Raw genomic sequence first — 22,413 nt, forward strand, 5'->3', positions numbered from 1 at the left:
ATGTCTGTTTTATTAGCGACACTAAAGACAGCTACTGGGAATGATCAAAGTCTAGAGGAGCCTGGGGTTGCAACTACTACTACTACAACTACTACTACTACTACTACTACAACTACTACTACTGCTGCTACTACTACTACTACTACTACTACTACTACTATTATTTCTGCCACGAAACGATTGTAGAATATTCGGTTTTGGAGAGACTGAAATGGAGAGGTTTGACACAGCCTTCATTAACCCTTTCACTACGAGGGGTCATTTCTAGGCTGAATCACATGTAAGCAGGCAGCACTGGATTATAATTACGTCCCCGGGGTGAAGGGATAAGTGCTCCTTCCCCCACTGCCTTCTTCCTGCCACCTTGATTGCCCCAACTTACCTGTCTGCGATAATCCGACCCCCACCCACCTGGTCTTAACCCCGCTTCCTTCAATTTAATAAAGATAACAAAGACCTATTTATTACCTGGGTCAATAACTCGTCATTTCCCTTGCCTTGGATTGCTTTATATTCTGCCTGCTAATTATTCTAAAAAGGTGGGGTAATGTCTATGAGGGAGGGCTATGTGGAGTGGCCTTGGTCTTGAATGGGTTGTGTTTTGACGCGCTATAAGTCAATTCAGCGAGGCACACTAAGTTACTCTGTCCCAAATTAACCAAACTCTACCTAACCTAACCTAAATTAACCTAACTCTAACTGACGTAACCTAACTCTAACAGGCTTTGCTAATCTAACCCTAACAGACTGACTAACCTAACTTAACCCTGGAAAAGAAAAACAAGTGGCCACATCGACAGGAATATGTGTCCATAATGGTGGGTTATTATGCTTGGTGTTACTTGATGGTTCCTTATCATGGCCATTATCTCGACTCTCTCATCTCTCCCCCCAACACACACACACACACACACACACACACACACACACACACACACACACACTGCACCAGGCTCCTTCCCTCATCCCTACACATCTTGGAGGAAAATACACACACACACATATTTGCCCTCCCTCACCATCCTCCGGCCCACACACCCTTCCTCTTCCTCCCCATACCTCCCTCCCCCTCCCCGCACACACACACACACACACACACACACACACACACACACATTCTATCTCCACCCCCTCTCACACAGTTCCCCCACTCCACATCTTGGCACATTGTCTTTGATTGTTCCTTGACCTTCTCACTCTACTCCCATACATCCCTAACTGTCCTAAAGCCCCACTCCGTTCTACCCCACTCCACTCCATTCTACCACCCCTCCACTCCATCGTCCCACTCTTCCACCCCATTCCACTGCTCCTCCATCGTGCCACTCCACAACCTCAATCCATTATCCCAGTCTACCAATCCACTCCAGCCCACTTCATCATCCACACTTCACCACCCACGCTATTTCAGTCCATCACACCATACTACTTCACTCTACTAAACTTGCTTCACTTCTTCATTCCCATTCCACCCTCCAGCTCCATCGTGCAGCTCCTCTCCTGTAGCCCCATCCCACCACCGCACTGCACTCCACCATCGCATCCCACCACCCCACTGCACTCCACCCCACTCCACCACCACATCCCACCACCCCACGGCACTCCACCCCACTCCACTACACCACAGCCTTCCACCACCCCACTGCACTCCACCCACTCCACCACCACATCCCACCACCCCACTGCACTCCACCCTACTCCACTACACCACAGCCTTCCAACCACCCCACTGCACTCCACCCCACTCCAATTCACCACCTCACTCCACCACCACAACACCACCCCGCTCCACCACCCCAGTGCACTCCACCACTCCGTGCCGCCCCGCTCCGTGCTTCTGGGGTCAACACTCTGGGTAAACCACTAGGCAGCACTTCATTCACTCACGCCGCTCTTGTCATTACTACCTCTCCCCCAATACCATCACCTTTACTACTACTACTACTACCACCACTACTATTTATTATCAGACGCTTTCATCAGGCATCTTTAACTCTTCTTCACTGTCGTAACTCTCTCTCTCTCTCTCTCTCTCTCTCTCTACCTGTCTATCTATCTACTTGTCTCACTCTGTTTATCTATCTATCTACCTATTTGTCTCTCCCTTTCTCTCTCTCTCTAGCTATCTGTCTATCCATCTATTTATCCCTAATGATTATAACTGGTTCGGAAGAGACTATCCAAGGAGGTGAGACTAGAGACGGCTTTCTTAAACCTCTTCAGTACCAAGGACGATCCTAAATATAAAAGCGTCTGGAGGCAGGAAAAAACAAAAAAACGTAAGAGAGAGAGAGAGCGAGAGAGAGAAGAGAGAGAGAGAGAGAGAAGCGTCATCCTACTGGTTGACATTCATTCCACCCTCGCACCTCTTAATCATCACGTTCGCAGTTTTCATGACCCCCTCCCCCTTCCCCCCCCCGTTCCCCCTCCCCCAACGCCCCTCCTCCTCCCCTCTCAGCTCTCGGTCATGAGGAGCCACAAGAGGAAGAGGAAAATGCTGAACTGACCAGGAAAATGCATAATGATGATAGACTGTGCGCTGAGGTGCATGAAGTGTAGGTTGTAATAGTCCCCCCCTTCTCTCTCTCTCTCTCTCTCTCTCTCTCTCTCTCTCTCCCCGTGTGTGTGTGTGTGTGTGTGTGTGTGTGTGTGTGTGTGTGTGTGTGTGTGTGTGTGTGTGTGAGAGAGAGAGAGAGAGAGAGAGAGAGAGAGAGAGAGAATCTGAAGGCTACCCCAAGTCAACAACCACCATAATCTACCTTTCATCACTCACCCATCACAACGTCACCACACTTCACCAACTCATCTCTTCATCACACAACTACCATCACCATATTCATACTTCACCATCATCACCCTTGCCATCTAAATCTAACCTCATCACTCAATCATCATCATCATCATCATCACATATGACCATCCTCATCCTCACCATCTACGAGTCTCATCACAATATAATCATCACCAGATTCCTATTTCAAGTCTTATTTCATCACTATCATCCTCGTCACATAAGCCTCCCCTCACCACCAACCTTCCTTTCACCACTCAATCATCACCACCATCGTCACACTTCACCACCACGACCAACCTCGCTATCTAGGCCTCACCACGCCACCAGCCTTCCTTTCACCACGCAATCATTACCACCATCATCACATTTCACCACTCTCGCTATCTAGGACTCCCCTCACCACCCATCACCACCACATTTCACCACCACCACTCGTTATCTAAGACTCACCACACTCACCATTCTTCCTTTCACTACCCATTCATCACACTTCACCACCACCACCCTCGCTATTTAGGCCTCTCTCCACCACCACCACATCATCATCACATTTCACTACCACCACCCTTGTATTTAGGCCTCTCTACACCACCACCACCAGACCATCATCTCGGCCCACTAACAGCCTCATCACCAGTCATCACAGGTGCCACAGACCATCACCACTATCATCAGGTATCGTAAAACGGGCCATTATCACCACACACTACTGTACGATGACCGAAGCCTGCGGTATAAGATGCTATGTACAGTTTCACAGCCCCTCACTCCTTGATTAAGATTCTGCCCCGTCCTTCACACCTCATCCTTGGCGATTTATTTTTGGGTACGGCTGGTTAATATCCTGTAGCGCGTTTTCTATGAGGAGTATGGTGATATTAGAGTGGCTTATGTAACACAGACGACAGTAAGGTGAAATAAACAATAAGTCGCTTAGGAAAAGGTGTTAGGGAGCTTCCTATGACACTGATTGGTCACAGTCTATCATATCAGACCACAGCATCAGGCACTGGATCCACAAGGAAGGCCTATACTCCTTTTACTCTAACTTGGCTCAGATTATCGTCCTTTTGCGCCTTATATCACGTAGCTCTGTGGCAGAAAGAGACACTATTACCGCTCTTCATCATTTCCATAGCACTTCTTTGTGACTAGCATCATAAGCAAATGTTGGTCTCTTCTTACGGCTCAGCATTCAAGATGGAGAGATAGAAATTTTAGGCCAAGTTAGGGTGAAAAGAGTATAGTCAAATTTCACTGCAACAAGAGCCTAAAATATTACCGGTAAATGCTTTATATTCACAGCTATACACTCCATCACAAATAGTAATATCAAACTACAGTGCAAAATGTTATATCATATACACAGGTAAATATTCCATGACAAAGAGCAATATCAAACAGTACCGTAACCTGCAAAATCTAGCACTGTACCAGCCCCCAGGCAAGCACTACCAACACCTGCACTCAAACTACAAATACCACTACCAACACCGGCACACACGTACACATGCCAACACCTCTACCAGCACACACACACACACACACACACACACACACCTGACAATGTACGGTAAATCTGAGAGGACTTATCTCAAAGGACGATCTGGTGGGGTGTGACTGAGCTTCATTAGTCTCTCTCTCTCTCTCTCTCTCTCTCTCTCTCTCTGCACATATCTCCCGTCTAAAATAACCCCCACTCTCTCTCAAACTCTTTTTCCCATTCTTCTTCTTTACACACACACACACACACACACACACACACACACACACACACACACACACACACACACACACACACACACATCTCCTTAACATACCTTGCCTGACTCTTTTGCACGCTCTCCCTCCCTCCCTCCCTCAAACTCCCTTCCTTATATACCAACTTAAAATACTTCTCCCTTCCTCGCATACTCTCCCTCCCTCCTCCTTCCTTCATTCACTCCTTCACAAACCTTCTTAACCCTCCCAGGCTCCTATGACTCTATGCCCATCTCGTCTGTCACGGAAGCTCCCTAACACCTTTTCCTAAGCGATTCATTTTGCTTATTACTATCGTCCTTTGTGTTGCCTAAGTCATTCCAGTATCATCATACTCTGCACAAGAACTGTACACAGGGATATTAATTAGTCTAATCCAAAAATAAATCGCTGAGGAAGAGGTGTTACGAAGCCTCCTTACCAGACGAAAATATAGTTGATAAAAAATCGTCTGAATTAAGTTGGAATAATTACTAGAGCTGTCACGGGCATAAGAGGATTAACATTCTCTCTCTCTCTTTCTCTTGCATACTGTCAGACTTCCTTCTTTTCAAACTATAGCTTACTCTTCTCACACACTGTCTCTCACTCTCTCACATTCTCTCTTCCTCTGCCTCACACTTGCTCTTCACCCTCACACTTCCTCCTTTCCATCCTCGCCTCCGTCACCACCCCTTCCTTACCCTTGGTCCATCCCACGTCCCTCTTATACATCTAACCACCGCCTTTCTCTCTCTAACTTTCACAGCTGATTCACAAATTGGTGCTCTCTCTCTCTCTCTCTCTCTCTCTCTCTCTCTCTCTCTCTCTCTCTCTCTCTCTCTCTCTCTCACACACACACACACACACGACTTCTCCACTACTGACCTCCTCTCCCTCACCCTCCCTCCCCGACTCTCCTTCTCCCTGCCCATTCCCTACCTACCTCCCACTCCCCCTGTCTGCCTGCTCTCTACCTCCCTGCCTGTTTCTCTACCTGCCTATCTACCTCTACCTGCATCTCTACCTCTCTATCTACCTCTCTGCCTGCCTACCTGTCTATCTACCTCTCTGCCTGCCTACCTGTCTATCTACCTCTAAACCTTCTTAACACTCAGGGACCCATGATTTACCTTAAATAAATACGTTACTCGGAGTTCACCAAATTAAATAGAGTCAGCATGACCATGAGAGGGTTAAAGGAGGCAGTAATACAACTCTCAGGCTCCAATTAATAACCCTTAAGTGCATGAAACCATCTGGCGTAAGCTCGAAAATAAAAATAAAAAATAAAAAGAACATACCCGAACACACCTCCAAAAAAAGCAGAATATACCCGAACATACCCCTAAAAAGGCAGAATATACCCGAACATACCCCTAAAAAGGCAGAATATACCCGAATATACCCCTAAAAAGGCAGAATATACCCGAACATACCCCTAAAAAGGCAGAATATACCCGAACATACCCCTAAAAAGGCAGAATATACCCGAATATACCCCTAAAAAGGCAGAATATACCCGAACAACCCCCCAAGAAGCAGAATATACCCGAACAACCCCCCAAGAAGCAGAATATACCCGAACAACCCCCCAAGAAGCAGAATATACCCGAACAACCCCCCAAGAAGCAGAATATACCCGAACATACCCCCTAAAAAAAAGCAGAATATACCCGAACATGAGAGTTGCAGTCAAACGGGAGTTAAGAAGAAAGCAGCAAAGAACAGACTCAAAGACGATGGCCATACAGACAGCGATAGCAAAAGGTGGTACGGAGTGGGTCTGGTTATGTAATGGTTATCGATTGCTTTTAGTGTCCATCCTTCATAGTCAGAAGTTGTCAGTGTGGCGTGGAACCCATTGTGCAGTGTCCCCCGAACGTGTGCCTACTGCCAAAGCGACCGGGCCACCAAGGCGTCAATATCTTCCCATTCCCCTTTCTAAAAACGGACGAAGTCAAAGGGGAGTCAGAAGGAGAGTAGAATATGATGAAACTGAAGATAGTGGAAGGAGATAATGATATAGGTTTGGTTATTTTGACTTGCGTACCTTTCTGTCCTCCACCCCCCCCTCCCTCCTTCCCCGTGACGTCAGCATAGCCAGGGTCAGGGTGGGGGGAATGTTGATGCTCGCGGACGTCAGGATGCGCCACTCACCCCCACCCCTTTCCCCACCCTGTCCTACTACTACACCCTGCACCACCACACACTTTGAGGCGACTTTGGCTAACACATGTAAAGTACGTGAAGAATTTTGAGAACGGTTATAAACGATGGTTAGATTAAAGAAAAGGTAAAATAATACATTAAGTTGTGTTTCAGAGGTTCAAAAAGATGCTACGGTATGCTGTTTTTACTCTAACTTGGCCTAGATTTTCGTCCTTTTGCAGTTTATTTCAAGTAGCTCAGTGGCAGAGGAAGACAAGTGATCTACATCCGTTCCACTGCACCTCCTCGTGACTAGCGTTATATTCTAGTGTTAATTTTTCAGCATTCAAGGTGGAGGGACGGTAATTTTACGCCAAGTTTGAGTACAAAAGGTATAGCTCGGACTGCAGTGAGATATGTGATGATGTTCCAAATCAACCTTTAAGGGTGTAGAAGGTAACAAAAAAAAAAAAAAATGGTGAAATCAAGGAAAATTTTCGAAGTGTCCCGCCCATACTTTACAAAAACAATAAATATATATTCTTGTAATTAGTATGATAAGTTTTGAGGTTTTATCAAGAAAAATTATAACTCAAGAAATTTTTTTGGAGCTGAACATTCTGAGTACTTGTGGTTTTCCTTTTGATGAAGATAAGGCTTAGTGAGTGAGTGAGAGAGAGAGAGAGAGAGAGAGAGAGAGAGAGAGAGAGAGAGAGAGAGATAACATTCTGCGTACTTGTGGTTTTCCTTTAGATGACGATAAGGCTTAGTGAGTGAGAGAGAGAGAGAGAGAGAGAGAGATTTGAACACCTGTACGATATGTTCATCACTTGTTTTATTGGTGACGAAGTACGCTGCTCATACTGACGAAACACCACACCACCCGAGACACAGTAAATCTTCTTAGCATTCGTCTCATCCTCGCATTCCATCTCCAGGCCCAATTAACATTAACACTTCAGTATTTTCAGAAGCTTTCCCCCCTCCTACAACAATAAGTAAATAAATAAATAAAGTTATCAATATTTTCTGATGTTCCTATTTCGTCCGTTGCTAAGTTACCCGTGTCTGCCTTTATATTTCAACTCCTTATCCCATCCCCAGAGACAACCCCCTCCCCCCCTCCCTAGCGACTCGTCATAATCCCTTGTTGCTACTGACCACACACACACACACACACAGACACACACACACACACACACACACACACACACACACATTCATTTACTTACTATTTCACTCACTCACTAGCTTACCCATTCACTTACACACACACACACACACACACACACACTCACACACACACTCCGTCGTCCATCTGCTGCTGCTGTCCCACAAAAACTCACCCCACGGCTTTATGGCCCGTCCTGGCGAGAGGGCGAACGATATTTTTGCCCTCTGTCTATGCTACGCCAAAAAAAGAAAAAAGAAAAAATCTCTCAAAACAATGTTCTAATATATATCTTTTTGTCTTTCTATAATTAATTTTTTTGTTTTACTTTTTGCTCTTTTTTTTTTTTTTTTTTTTTTTTTTGACAGCCTGGCGCAGAGATGGATTTTATTTTGTCTGGTGTCTATGTTAGTCTGAGGAAGAAAGAGAAGATGATAATGTTGATGATGAAGAGGATGAAGATGTAGACGAAGAAAAAGAAGAAGAAGAAGAAAAGGGAGGAGGAGGAGGAGGAGGAGGAGGAGGAGGAGGAAAAACAACAAGTAGACGAAGAAAAATAAACAGAAAAAGAAAAAAAGAAACTCTCAACATGCATTCTATTTCCTTCACTACTACGGCCATTTTTCTTATTTATTCTTACTTCCACCAGACACTTTTATTCAGCTCAGGAAAGAGACTCGGTGTGAAGGGGTTACGAAGTCTCCAAGAACGCCTTCAGTAAAATGACTTTTTTTTTATTATTATTATTATTCTTACCGACTGATGCTTCTGGGATACATAACTTTAAAAGATTTCTTGAGGAAGGCATTACTGTATTACTGCTATGAGATAAAAAATATATAAACTTTCCTAACTATATCTGTCTCTTGTTGATGCTAAAATAATTCTGCCAGCTACATTTGCCTCCTAATGCTAACATAATTCTACCAACCATATTTGTCTCTTGATGCTAAAATAATTCTCCCAACTACACTTGCGTCTTGAGGATGATAAAATAATTCTGCCAACTACATTTGTCTCTTGTCGAAGCTAAAATAATTCTGATAACTATATTTGTCTCCTGATGCTAACATAATTCTACCATATTTGTCTCCTGTCGATGCTAAAATAATTCTGTCCACTACATTTCTCTCTTGATGCTAAAATGATTCTGCCAACTACATTTCTTTCCTTATGATGCTAAAATAATTCTGCCAACTACATGTCAATGCTAAAATAATTCCACTAACTTATCTACCATTTCTTTGACCAACTCTTGACGCCAAAAAATATACATTTATCTCCTACAATATCTTTTAAATTACTGCTGCTAGAGGTGCGTAACAAATCAGCCTCTCTATTTATTTTATTCATTTATTCATTTATTTTTTTATTTGATGTCTTCTGTCGACGCTAAACTATTCACCTTACATAATCTACCCTGTCTCTGAACTACTCAATTTCTTCAAGTAGATCTCACGTCTTTAAATACTGGTATATATTGCTGCTGCCATTGCATATCAAAGCTGCCTGGCTTGGTATGTTATGCGTGTGTCGAAACTAGCCAAAACTACTGCTTGTAATCTCTCTCTCTCTCTCTCTCTCTCTCTCTCTCTCACCCTGCCCTCGAACAACTACTGTGCTGCTACTGTGAATGTAAAATTACGTATAAAAACAGCTTATCTACATAGCTTCCTTCTTCTTTGTTAACTCTCTCTCTCTCTCTCTCTCTCTCTCTCTCTCTCTCTCTCTCTGTAACCCTAGGCGAAGAGACGGGCTACTGTCGACGCTAAGCCAAATCAGGTCTTATTATGCATACCGTGACCTTGAACACAGCAACAACAACAACAAAAATCTCACTTTAAAAATCAACAACAACAAAAATCTTACTTTATAAATCATCTTACTTAAATATTTGTGATTTTTCAGTGACAGTTTACAGCTTTTCGCTTCATGATAACCAAAATTCTGATGCCCGTTTTTTTCGTTGTGATGACTCTAATATATAAGCTAAACTGGACTAAATAATTCTCTCTCTCTCTCTCTCTCTCCTGTCCAAGTTACGCCAGTCTTCCTCTCTCTCTCCTGTCCAAGTTACGCCAGTCTTCCTCACATCAACAATACGCAATTATTAGCAAGGATGCGTAAACAGTCATCCTGCGTAACTACTCTTCATTTTTATTGCCTGACTTCTTTATTCTTTGAGAGAGTAACAGAATGACTCCAGATTTTTCTCTTATATCAAACCTAAGCTAAATAAATAAATAAATAAATAAATAAAATAAATAAATCTTTCACTGTCTGCCTTGGATGCTATGAAGAGCCTAAATTATGACCTTGCCTAAACAACTTTTTTTCTGCTCTCTCTCTCTCTCTCTCTCTAAACTTCCTCCAACTAGGTATACCGTGACTTTGATTATATCACGAAAATGGATGTCTTGTCCTCCTCCAAATCAAGAAAAAAAGGAGGAGGAGGAGGAGGAGGAGAAGTCTATTATGTGAGAGGTTATTTTCTTGGAGTGACTTCAGCCCGTCTTGCTTTGCGTCTTACCTACCTGGCCTCAGTATCTTAAGGCATCACACACCATCTTCCTCTCTACCCCCCTCCCTTCTCTCTCCCTTCCTTCCTTCTCTTCCTCCCTCCCTTATCTCTTCCTTCCTTCCTTTTCTTCCTCCCTCCCTTATCTCTTCCTTCCTTCTCTTCCTCCCTCCCTTCTCTCTTCCTTTCTTCCTTCTTTTCCTCCTTCGTTCAATACCTCTTCTTCCAATTCTTCATCCTGGTTTCTTCCTTCTTTCTCCTCTAATCTTCTTTCTCCTTTTCCCTTCCTTTTCCTCTTGTCCCTCCCCTTATTATCTTCCTCCTTCCTCTTTTCTTTCCTTCTTTTCTCTTCTCTTCCTCTTTCTTCTATTCCTTCACTTTCCTCTCTTTCTCTTTTCCTTCCAATTTTTGCTTCCCTTCTTCCTACTCTTCTTCCTTACTTCTAATATCTTCACTATTCCCTACCAAACTCTCTTCCTTATGCTCCTCCCTCCCTGTCTCCTACTTTCATCCTCCCTACTCTCCCTCCCTCCCTCTTCTATTCTCCCCTCCCCTACACCCTCCTTCTCACTGTTTTTCATGCACCGTCAGTTATTCAAGCTTCAACTCAAGTATTCACACCCCTCCCCTTCTCCTTCTCCTTCTCCCATTCCTCCCTCCCTTACTCCTCCCTCTCCCATTTCTTCCTCCCCTACTCTTTCCCTCCTTCCTTCCTTCCTTCCTTCCTCCCTTTCCTACTCCTCCCTTCTTCCCTTCCTCCACCTTCCTTAGTATTTTTCGACAGCCAAATGAGATGCTTCAGTTTTTCATTTTCAAGGGTTCAAATTCCATCCCTCCTCCATGTCTTCCTCTTCTCTTCCCTCTCCTTCCTTCCTTCCTTCTCTACCTTCATTCTCTCCCTCTTTCCTCCTCTACCTCCCTTTCTTCTCTACCTTCTTTCCCTCCCTCCTTCCTTCTCTACCTTTTTTCCCTCTGTCCTTCCTTCTCTACCTTCTCTCCCTCTCACCTTCCTTCTCTACCTTCTTTCCCTCTCACCTTCCTTCTCTGCCTTCTTTCCCTTTCACCTTCCTTCTCTGCCTTCTTTCCCTCTCACCTTCCTTCTCTACCTTTTTTCCCTCCCTCCTTCCTCCTCTACCTTCTTTCCCTCCCTCCTTCCTCCTCGTCCCTCCATACACAGCCAATCCAATCCTCTTCCACGGCCCGGCTATTATTTCACATAGTTTTCAGGTACTCCGGCTCCATCTCTCCTCCTTCTCTCCCTCCTCCCCCTCTCTCATTCCTTCTACCCCTCCCTCCCTCCTTCCTTCTCTGCCTTCCCTCCCTCTGTCTGTTTCTTCAGCCTCCATCCTTACTCCTTTCTTCCCTACCCCTCTCCATTCTTTCTTTCTTCCCTCTTTCCTCCGCCTACCTTTCCTCCCAGCACTTGCATTTCAGTTACCTTCTCTTGCTCCTTCTATTACTTCATCTCATTCCCAAGTACTGTACCAGAACTCTACCTCCCCTCCTCATTCTCTCCTTCCCTCTTTCCTTCCTCCTCACCCCCCCTCCTTCCTCCATCATCCTTAGCCTTCCTACACTGCCACGTCAATTCTCCTCTACAACCCTGTCAATTTCTTCGTCTCATTTTAAGTAGTCACTCTTCATCCCCCACCTACCCTTCTCTCCCTGCTCCGTTTCCTTCCCTCTTCTCTCCCTCATTCCTTCCTTCCCTCCCTCCCTTCTACTTCTCCCTTTCCTTTCTCACTTATTCTTCTCCCTGTTCCTTCAGCACTAACAGTTACATCCCCTTCTCCATCCTTGTCTATTACCCCTCCTCATTCTTAAGTAATCAGACTCCCCCCTTCCTCCTTCTCTCCCCCCTTTTCTACCTATTTCCCCTCCTTCCTCTCTTCTCTACCTTCCCTCCTTCCTCTCCTCTCAACCTTCCCTCCTTCCTCCCTTCTCTACCTTCCCTCCTTCCTCCCTTCTCTACCTTCCCTCCTTCCTCCCTTCTCTACATTCCCTCCTTCCTCTCTTCTCTACCTTCCCTCCTTCCTCTCATCTCTACCTTCCCACCGTCCTCTCTTCTCTACCTCTCCTCCTTCCTCTTTTCTCTACCTTCCCTCCTTCCTCTCATCTCTACATTCCCTCCTTCCTCTTCTCTACCTTCCCTCCTTCATCTTTTCTCTACCTTCTCTCCTTCCTCTCTTCTCTACCTTCCCACCGTCCTCTCTTCTCTACCTCTCCTCCTTCCTCTCTTCTCTACCTTTCCTCCTTCTTCTCTTCTCTACCTTTCCTCCTTCCCCTCTCCTCTAACTTCCCTCCTCCCTTCCTTCCTCCTTATTCTACTTGGACTGCCAATTCAATTAACTTCTATGGCACTGTCAACTATTTCAGTTCCTCATTTTCAAGTGCTCAAACTCTACCCTCTCTTCTTCTCTCCCTCCTCTTTCTCTTACCCTCCTTCCATTCTCTCCCTCCTCCTTCCCTACCACCTCCTTCCCTTCCCTCCATCTTTCCTCCCCTCTCCTCATCCCTCCACGCAATCCAATCCTCTTCTACAGCCTCGTCAATTACCTCATCTCATTCTCGAGTACTCAGACTGCTCCCCCACCTACACTTTTTCTCCCTCCTCCCTTCCTTACCCCTCCCTCCCTCCTTCCTCCATTCTCTACCTTCCCTCCCTCCTTCCTTCCTTCTGTACCTTCCTTCTCTCCTTCCTCCTGTACCTTCCTTCTCTCCTTTCTCCACCCTCTTTATCTCCGACACAGGCAATTCGATCCTCTTCTATAAATAACCATCATTTATTATTTCAGTTCCTCATTCCCAAGTACTTAAACTCCCTCTTCCTTCCTTCTCTCCCTTCTTCCTCCCTTCCCTACCCATCCTCCCTAGTTCTTTCTCCCTCCCTCCCTCCTTCCCTCTCCCTACCCTCCTTCCTCGCCCTTTCTCATATTTTCTCTCCACTTTCCTACTTTGTGTTTAGTTCAACTCCTCCCTCCTTCTTTCTCTTTAAATACCCCGTCTCTCTCTCTCTCTCTCTCTCTCTCTCTCTCTCTCTCTCTCTCTCTCTCTCTCACCTGCCCCAGCTTTTCCTTCCAGTTTTTCTCCCTCACACACGCCAGACCCACTATATTCCAACGCTTCAATTTTCAACTTTCTCTTTTGCCAGTGACCAGCCCTTCTCTCTCTCACCCCTTCAGTACGTTTATGTATTCCTTAATTTTATAACTGGTAGTCAAGTAATTCCTCTCTCTCTCTCTCTCTCTCTCTCTCTCTCTCTCTCTCTCTTACACACACACACATACAGACAAGCATACAAACATACATCAACTGCAATGCAAAGAGAAAGTAGAGCCACAAACACACACAAAAAGTCGCGCGAAAAATGACGTAAAATGGAAGTGGAAAGAGAGAGAGAGAGAGAGAGAGAGAGAGAGAGAGAGAGAGAGAGAGAGAGAGAGAGAGAGAGAGAGAGAGAGAGAGAGAGAGAATATAACCAATGGACAGACAGACAGAAACGGAGACAGAAAGACTCCAAGGTAATGTGAATGAGTCGTAGGTGGTAGTGTGTGTGTGTGTGTGTGTGTGTGTGTGTGTGTGTGTGTGTGTGTGTGTGTGTGTGTGTGTGTGTGTGTTCAGCCAGATAGGTGATGCAGGTGTTAGGCAGGTGTTGGTAGCACTGTACACACCCACATAGCGCGCGCGCACACACACACACACACACACACACACACACACACACACACACACACACACACACACACACACACCTAAGAGCCGGCACGAGTCTGGCTTAAATACGCACTACAAGAAAAAAAGAAAAAAAAAAAAAGAAAGAAAAATGGCATGACTGAAAACGATACATTCAACCTACGTTCTCTCCCTCTCTCTCTCCCTCTCTCTCTCCCTCTCTCTCTCTCTCTCTCTCTCTCTCTCTCTCTCTCTCTCTCTCTCTCTCTCTCTCTCTCTCTCTCTCTCTCTCAACCCCACCTCATTCTCTGCCACTCTTTTGTTCCTCGCCTACGCGCTTCCCTCCTATCCACCCTAAGGCAACAGGAAACACAGGAGAAGAGGTAGAGAGGAGAGGAGAGGAGAGGAGAGGTGAGGAGAGGAGAAGAGGCTATGACGACAAAGAAGGGAAAGGGCAGGGCAGGACAGTGGAAGAGAGGACAGGGCAGGGCACAGAAGGGCAAACGCGGTAAAAGAGGGCAAAGCAAGGCAGGGCAGGGCAGGGCAGGGCAGAAGAGGGCAAAGCAAAGAAAAGCAAAGCAAAGCAAGGCAAGGCAGGGCAGGGCAGGGCTGGGAGTGGTTGTTTACGCTGGTCAAGTGTGTTGCCTTAACAAAACAAACCCTGGGATATTGCCTCCTCCCCAACCCTCTCACCTCACCTGGACTCTCTCTCTCTCTCTCTCAACCTGTATCGTGTCACAATAGAGAGGATGGAATAAGAAAAGGTATGGAGCGAAAGGACAAAAGAGAGTGAAAAGATTGGGGAATGAAGAGGATGACATGAGAAGAATGAGAGGAGAAGAGAGAATGTATGAAGAGTGCATGGGGAGATGGGAAGAGGAGGGAGGGGGGGAGAATGAAGATGCAATGGGCGGAGGGGAGAGTTTAAGGAGTGCTTGGAGAAGAAAGGAAAGGGAGAGAAGGGAAGGAGGAAAGAAGAGAAAGGAGAAGGAAAGAGGAGGAGGAGGGGAGAGAAGGGGAGAAAAAAGAGGGAGGGTGCGGCGATCTGTCGGAGTAACTGGCGAGGAGAGGACAGAAACGAAGAGAAAAGGAAAAAAGGATGGTAGAGGAGATAGAGAAAAATATAGGGGGAAAGGGAGGGGAGTAGGAGAAGACAGGAGGGAAGGAAAGCAGAAGGATGGTGCCGAAGGAATGTTTGGAAAGCTGAGAACAGAAATGGGGAGAGGAAGGAAGAAAAGGGAGAGAGGACGAACGAAAAAAGGGAGAGTTGGAGAGAAAAGCAAAACGAAAAGGAAAGAGGAAGGATGTGTGGGGTACTTGAGTAGTGAAGAAAGTAGAAGAAAAAGGAAAACATGAAAATACAAGAGGGATGGGAGGGAGAATAGAAATGGATGGGAGGGTGCATAAGTGTTGAACTAGTTCTTGGAGGGGAGAGGAGGGAAGGAGGAAGGAAGGGAGTGGGAAGGGAGAGAAGGAATAAGTTAAGAGATGAAGAAGGATGACGAGGAAGGGGGAAGGAAGGGAGAGGAGAGGGAATAAATTAAGAGATGAAGAAGGGAGAAGAGAGAGGGGGGAAGGAAGGGAGAGGAGAAGGGATAAGTTTAGAAATGAAGAAGGGAGAAGAGGGAGAAGGGAGGAAGAGGGAGGGAGTGCTTGTGGGTGAAATGGTAGGTAGACACGCGAGCCGAGAGTTCAAAGAGAGAGAGAAGGTAAGGTGAGATGGAAGTGCTCTTTGGGTTGGATAGAATAGGAGATGAAGAGAAGTGAAGGAAGGAGTGATGTAGTCAGGAAATGAAGCACAGATGAGAAAATGACAAAGATATTAAGGTGATAAAGAATGAAACGATGCAACACACGATACGAGAGCAAGAAAGAAATCACGTGACAATATAAAACTTAGAATTATCATCATTTTCCCTAATAAATGAGACGGGTGTATTATAAGAAAGAGTAACAATAATAGGATGAGAGGTGAGTGAACTACGACAAGAGGTTCTGGGAATGCAACTGAGAGAGAGAGAGAGAGAGAGAGAGAGAGAGAGAGAGAGACTGTGTGCAGCGGCAAATATGGAGAGTCCACCATGTGAATGAAGTGACCCGCAAGGAAGAAGCCAGTCATCCAAAGGAAGGCACATCAAGAGAGGGAGAAAAAAAAAGATGACTGTTTACAGAAATGGAGAAGATGCGGGGGGATAAGAAATATACTGTATAGAGAGAGAGAGAGAGAGAGAGAGAGAGAGAGAGAGCAATATATGTACATGAAGAGGTAACAAAAACGGAAAAAAAGTAAGAAGAAAACAAGAAAAGTAAGAAGAAAGCAAGAAAAGAAAAGTAAGAAAAATAAGAAGAAAATGAGAAAAATAAGAAGCAAACAAGAAAAGTAAGAGGAAAACCTGCGTCCTTGTGCTCTTACTTGGGTCGAGAGCTTGGTCATGTCCACCGGCTTGATCTTCTTGAGAGCTGAGAGCCGCTCGAGCCGCTCCCGGGCCTGCTGCTCCACGGCGATGACGAAGGCATCTTGCACGTTGGAGCTCTGAGCCAGGTCCACCGCTGCAAGGAGAGAGGTGGAAGGTGAGGATGCGGTGAACGTACAGAGACCGACAGAAAGTTATGCTATGCCATGTTTGAGCTTTGAGCCAGGTCCACCGCTGCAAGGAGGGAGATGGAAGGTGAGGATGCGGTGAACGTACAGAATACCATGTCATGTTAGGTGGCTGGGTGGGGCCGATAGAAAATTATGCTATGCTATGTTATGTTGGAGTTCTGAGCCAGGTCCACCGCTGCAAGGAGGGAGATGGTGGGTGAGGATGCGGTGAACGTACAGAAACCCATGTCATGTTAGGTGGCTGAGTTAGGCTGACAGAAAAGTGTGTTATGGCATGGCACGGTGTGGTATGGTATGGTATGGTATGTCAGGTCAGAGTATGGGCTATGCAAAATTAGGTGATGCTTCCAACGCTCCTGAGACACAAGGCCTGGTTGCAACTGCACTGGAGGCGCCTCCTCTCCTTACACTATTCGTTCACTAAGTCCACCTATCGATTGATCTACTTTCATTTACCCCTTGATTCTCTGTTTTGTTTCTCTTCTAAATTTCCTCTAACTGTTCAATACTTACCTTCTTTTCTCATTCTTTCTCATTATCCTCGATTCTCTTCTTCCTTCCTGCCTTTATTTCCATCTTTCTCTTTCAATTTCTTCCTCCTTCTTCAAACCCTTCACCAATCCCCTCTTCCCTATTACCTTTCTTCACTCCTTCCTTCCTTCCTTCCCTCCCTTTCCATCTCACCTTACTTCATTTTATTCTTCGTTTTTTTACCACTGTTTCCCTTAACGTCCTCCCTCCTTGTTCCTCCAACTTTACACAAATTAACTTCTCTTTTCTTTCACCTTCCTTTGTTCCCTTTTTCCTATCCTTCTCCTCTCTTGCCTCCTTTCTTTCCTCCCCCCCCTCCTCTCTCTCTCTCTCTCTCTCTCTCCCTCACCACGAAAAAGAGGAGGAATGCAGGAAAGAAAAGAAAAAAAAAGTAGGTGGGGGGAGGTAGACAGGGGAGAGAGGTAGAGGGAGGGGGAGTAGGGGAGAAGTGAGGGTACGGGAGGGGGAGGAGAAGGGGGGAGGGGAGAGGGCAGGAGAATGGGGGGAGGGGAGGTAGAACACAGTGAAGGGTAAGCTGGGGGAGAGAGGAGATGGGGCATAGAGGAGGGTGGATGGGAGAGGGGCAGGTTGAGGAGGAGAGGGGAAGGGAAGGAGTGGGAGGTGGGAAGGATACGCTCGGTCACTGGGGGTCAGTCGTGTTGACCTAACGGGAGGAGGGAAGGTAATGGTGGTAGTGGGGATGGTGGTAACAGGGATGGTGGTAATGGTGATAAGGATGGTGGCAGTAGGGATGGTGGTAGTGGGGATATTGGTAGCAGGCATGGTGATAGTAGGGATGATGGTAGTACGCATGGTGATAGAAGAGATGGTGGTGGTGATGATAGGGATGGTAGTAGTAGGGATGGTGATAGTGACGGTAAGAGTTTTTATGGCAGGCATGGTGGTAGTAGTGGTAGGAATTTGTATACTGATAGGGATGGTGGTAGTACAGGTGGATGCTGTATCTGAGGGAAGGTGGAGTGTGGTGGAGAGTTGATGAAAGTGGAGAGTGGATGGGAGACGAATACAAGGCTAAGTAAAGAAGGAGGTGGAAGGGCAAGGTAGTGGAGTGAGGGACGATGGAATGACGGGGAAGGGTGGGTGGGTCACTGCCAAGAAGAAATACCTGTGGAAATAATTCTTACGGAGCCACCCCTCACAAGATGCGGCGTCAGACGATAAACACATCCATCATCTCAGGGCCTTACGAAATTTCACCCAAACATCATCCTTCAAGCGATTTGTTCCACTGTTCTACGATACGCCATTTTAACTTTCTTTTTTTTTTATGGCGTGGCTTTCAGTTCTTTTACAAACCCTTACAAGAGGCTGCGTCAGGCAAAAGAGAAAAAAACACACACAAATCCCATTACCATCCCAAGTTTCACCCAAATACGGAAATTCTGGCAGTCTTCTCTCTCTCTCTCTCTCTCTCTCTCTTTGCCTTGACTTTTGCTGGTGTAACTCTCAGGTATTTACAAACTGTGCGCACCCACCTCAAAAATGTCGCCACGGAACACTGCTCACGGAACACTCCCAAGTCAAGGAACACCCCCAAACCACGGAGCACCCCAAGCCACGTAACACTCCCAAGCCACGGAATGCTGCCCACGGAACACTCCTAACCACGGAACACTGCCAAGCCACGGAACACTGCCAAGCCACGGAACACTCCCAAGCCACGGAACACCCCCAAGCCACGGAACACCCCCAAGCCACGGAACACCGCCAAGCCACGGAACACTCCCAAGCCACGGAACACTCCCAAGCCACGGAACACTCCCAAGCCACGGAACACCCCCAAGCCACGGAACACTCCCAAGCAAGGGAACACTGCCAAGCCTCGGAACACTGCCAAGCCACGGAACACTCCCATGCCACGGAACACTGCCAAGCTACGGAACACCCCAAGCCACGGAACACTCCCATGCCACGGAACGCTCCCAAGCTACGGAACACTCCAAGCCATGGAACACTCCCAAGCAACGGAACACCCCCAAGCCAAGGAACACCCCCAAGCTACGGAACACTGCCAAGCCACGGAACACCCCCAAGCCACGGAACACTGCCAAGCCACAGAACACAAGCCACGGAACATTGCCAAGCCACGGAACACTGCCAACCACGGAACACTCCAAAGCGACTCACCAAAACATACCAACTCAAAAATATGGGATTCACTTTTTTTTTTTTTTTTTTTTTTTCATTTTTAATAATCCCTCTGACTTAACAGACTAAAATTGTCTTGAATCAGTCTGAACGAAAAAACAACATAATATTTTCCTCTGTGGGCATCGAATTTTTGCCCAAAGATGCGAGAAGCGTATGATGAGGAGTAAGTTATCATCATCATTATTATTATTATTATCATCATTATTATTATTATTATCATTACTTCAGCCCCAAACTAACATTATATAGCAACCATTTTCTATATCGTATTTTAGGCTCTGTAGAATATGAAGTGCTTAAATATTATGCTATGTCTGTGTTCGTGTCTAAAACAGTGGGAAATAACTCTCTCTCTCTCTCTCTCTCTCTCTCTCTCTCTCTCTCTCTCTCTCTCTCTGTTGTATCTTCAGGGTACAAGAGTCTTACCTCCTCTTACGGCAGAGACAGGGTGTGGGTCCGCCGAGGAAGGAGGAAAGATGAAGGACAGGAAAAGAGAAAACAGAGAGAGAGAGAGAAAAAAAAATACCCTCGCTCTCCATCCATTTCCCCACTCTCTTCCATCATCCCTTCCTTTCACTCTACTCTACTTCTCCCTTCACCACCACTTCCTCCTTCCACTCCCCTCCCTTCTCCCACATCCCAACCACTCCTTCCCTCCACTCCATCCCTACCCCTCCCTCGTCCTTCCATTCTTAAGTAAAATAAAGAAATAAAGTCACAGTGAGGTGAGGAGAAAGGTGGGACAGATACAAGGAGAAGAGGGTGAAACGGAAATTATAGCGAGTAGAATATTTTAAGGGGTAGTGAGCATCTATCCCACAAACTCAATGGTAGTCAGTGGATCTCGAACCCACTACTCCACTCTCCTTAGAATGTGTGAGGCTTGTAACTAAACCAACCCAGCCTCTGAGTTACCCCCATCCACTTTTTCTTTCAACTATGTCTTACCTTTCCTCCTCCTCCTCTTTATTTCACTCTCTCCTCCCGTATACCGAAGTCCTCCTCCTCCTCCTCCTTCTATTCCCCACCCCTCCTCCTCCTCCTCCTATTCCCCACCCCTCCTCCTCCTCCTGGTCCTCCTTCTTCTATTCCCCACCCTTTCTTCTCCTCTCTCCACTCTCCTCATGTATACCCCACCCCTCTTCCTTCTCCTCACTTCCCCCTTCTCCTATTTCTTACCTCTCCTCAAACTCACTTCCCGTCCTCCTTATCCCCACCCCTCTCCCGCCTCCCCCTTCCTTACTCATTCTGCAATATATCACACACCCCATCTCCCCCTCTCCCCTCACCGCCCCCCATACCCTACCCACTCCCCAAGGTGGTGGTGTAAGTGAAAGTGTCCACCAGCAACAATAACCTGGTATGGTGGTATAAATCTCCTCACCTTGCCCTCCATACCACCACACCACCTTCCATACCACCACCACCACACCACACCACCACCACCACCACCACCACCACCACACCACACCACCACTCCACCACCACCACAAGAGCCAGGTAGTGTCCCCAATACAACAACAACAAAAACAGCCAGGTAAAGATACATAATTCCACACACCTTGCCCACCACACCACCCCTCTCTATCGGTGACGCAGCCTTGCCGATAACGCCAAGAGCCTACCGATAACACCCGTCACTGTACATCACCATCGGCACACACTACATCACATCTAGAACCACCGGAAATTTCTATAGCGATTTATGCTGTACAACTCAATATCCTCTATTTTCGATACTGATACACATATATGTTGATTTTAAAACGATATAGAGAACAGACAAGATAACGTTCAGGTGTAATGTACAAAATAAATCGCTAAGGAAGAGTTGTAACGAAGCTTCCTATATCACAATGCGACTCTTTATCGGGAAGGCAGCCATCCCGATAACGCCAAGAGTCTACCGATAAACCCGTCACTCTAAATCACTCTCGGTATATCTTCCATCAAACACAACCACCACCACAACGATGCTAAGTAACGTTTTAGTCTGTGTAGGGGAAAGGTCATGTTTTTTGGTCCTCTCTCTCTCTATCTATCTTTCTCCCTCTCTCTCCCACCCTTTACAATAAATAATCATCCTCACCATCATCATCATCATCGCCTTCTTCTTCTTCTTCTTGTATATACAAAAACCAAGGTGTTATTTCATTTTCATCCCATATTCCACCCCATTTATTCACTCTTCTTCTCCTCCTCCTCCTCTTACGTTTTCTCTTCTTTCTGCTCCACCTTTTCCTCTCAGAAGCACTTTTCCGTCTTCTGTCTTTAAGTTTTTTCCCTGACAAACTCTCTCTCTCTCTCTCTCTCTCTCTCTCTCTCTCTCTCTCTCTCTCTCTCTCTCTCTCTCTCTCTCTCGCGTCCATTAATATCACATCCTGCCTCGTTGCCTCCCTTTTTACTTATGAATGGAAGGGTCTGGGGTGGAAAATGGGGATGCAGGAGGGAGTGAGGGAGGAGGCTGGGGATGGGCAGGCGGAGGAGGAGAGGAAGAGGCAGGAAAATAAGTGATGACAGGCGAAAGATACAAGTACATCAAGTACCTCTCGTAACAGATGGTTACCGGTATATATATATATATATATATATATATATATATATATATATATATATATATATATATATATATATATACAATAAGAGAGAGAGAGAGAGAGAGAAGGTATGATGACAGGTGGAACGAGGGAAGTTGGGGAAGGAGCGGGGGAAGGAGGGAGTGGTGACAGATGGACGATAAGAGAGACGGGAGGGGAAGGAAAGGTGACGGTGGACTAAAAGAGGGTGGAAAATTATAAATATATATATATATATATATATATATATATATATATATACTGTATACACACACACACACACACACACACACACACACACAGAAGGAGCAGGAAGATGAAACGAAGGTGTTAGCCAGGTATAAAAAGTCTCTCTCTCTCTCTCTCTCTCTCTCTCTCTCTCTCTCAGGACACCTCAATCAAGGACGAGGACGAGGACGAGGAGACTGAAGTTACGAGAATGAGAACGTAAGATAAAATAATTATGAGTGATTTTGATCATAC

General features: G+C 46.0%; 1 protein-coding gene across 3 annotated transcripts in view; it reads right to left on the minus strand.

Moving 5' to 3' along the window:
- Window positions 1-22,413, minus strand: part of LOC145417734 (protein PALS1-like) — a 318,104-nt gene that overhangs the window by 125,364 nt on the left and 170,327 nt on the right. For all 3 annotated transcript variants that reach the window (XM_080286334.1, XM_080286333.1, XM_080286335.1), the window contains one exon: window positions 16,460-16,596. In XM_080286334.1, coding sequence (XP_080142460.1) covers window positions 16,460-16,596 — 137 coding nt within the window. The remainder of the gene's footprint in view (window positions 1-16,459; window positions 16,597-22,413) is intronic.

This window comes from Coenobita brevimanus, chromosome 111, assembly GCF_032717465.1.
Source record: "Coenobita brevimanus isolate Jiangsu-jjx chromosome 111, ASM3271746v2, whole genome shotgun sequence".
NCBI classification, from domain to species: domain Eukaryota; kingdom Metazoa; phylum Arthropoda; class Malacostraca; order Decapoda; family Coenobitidae; genus Coenobita; species Coenobita brevimanus.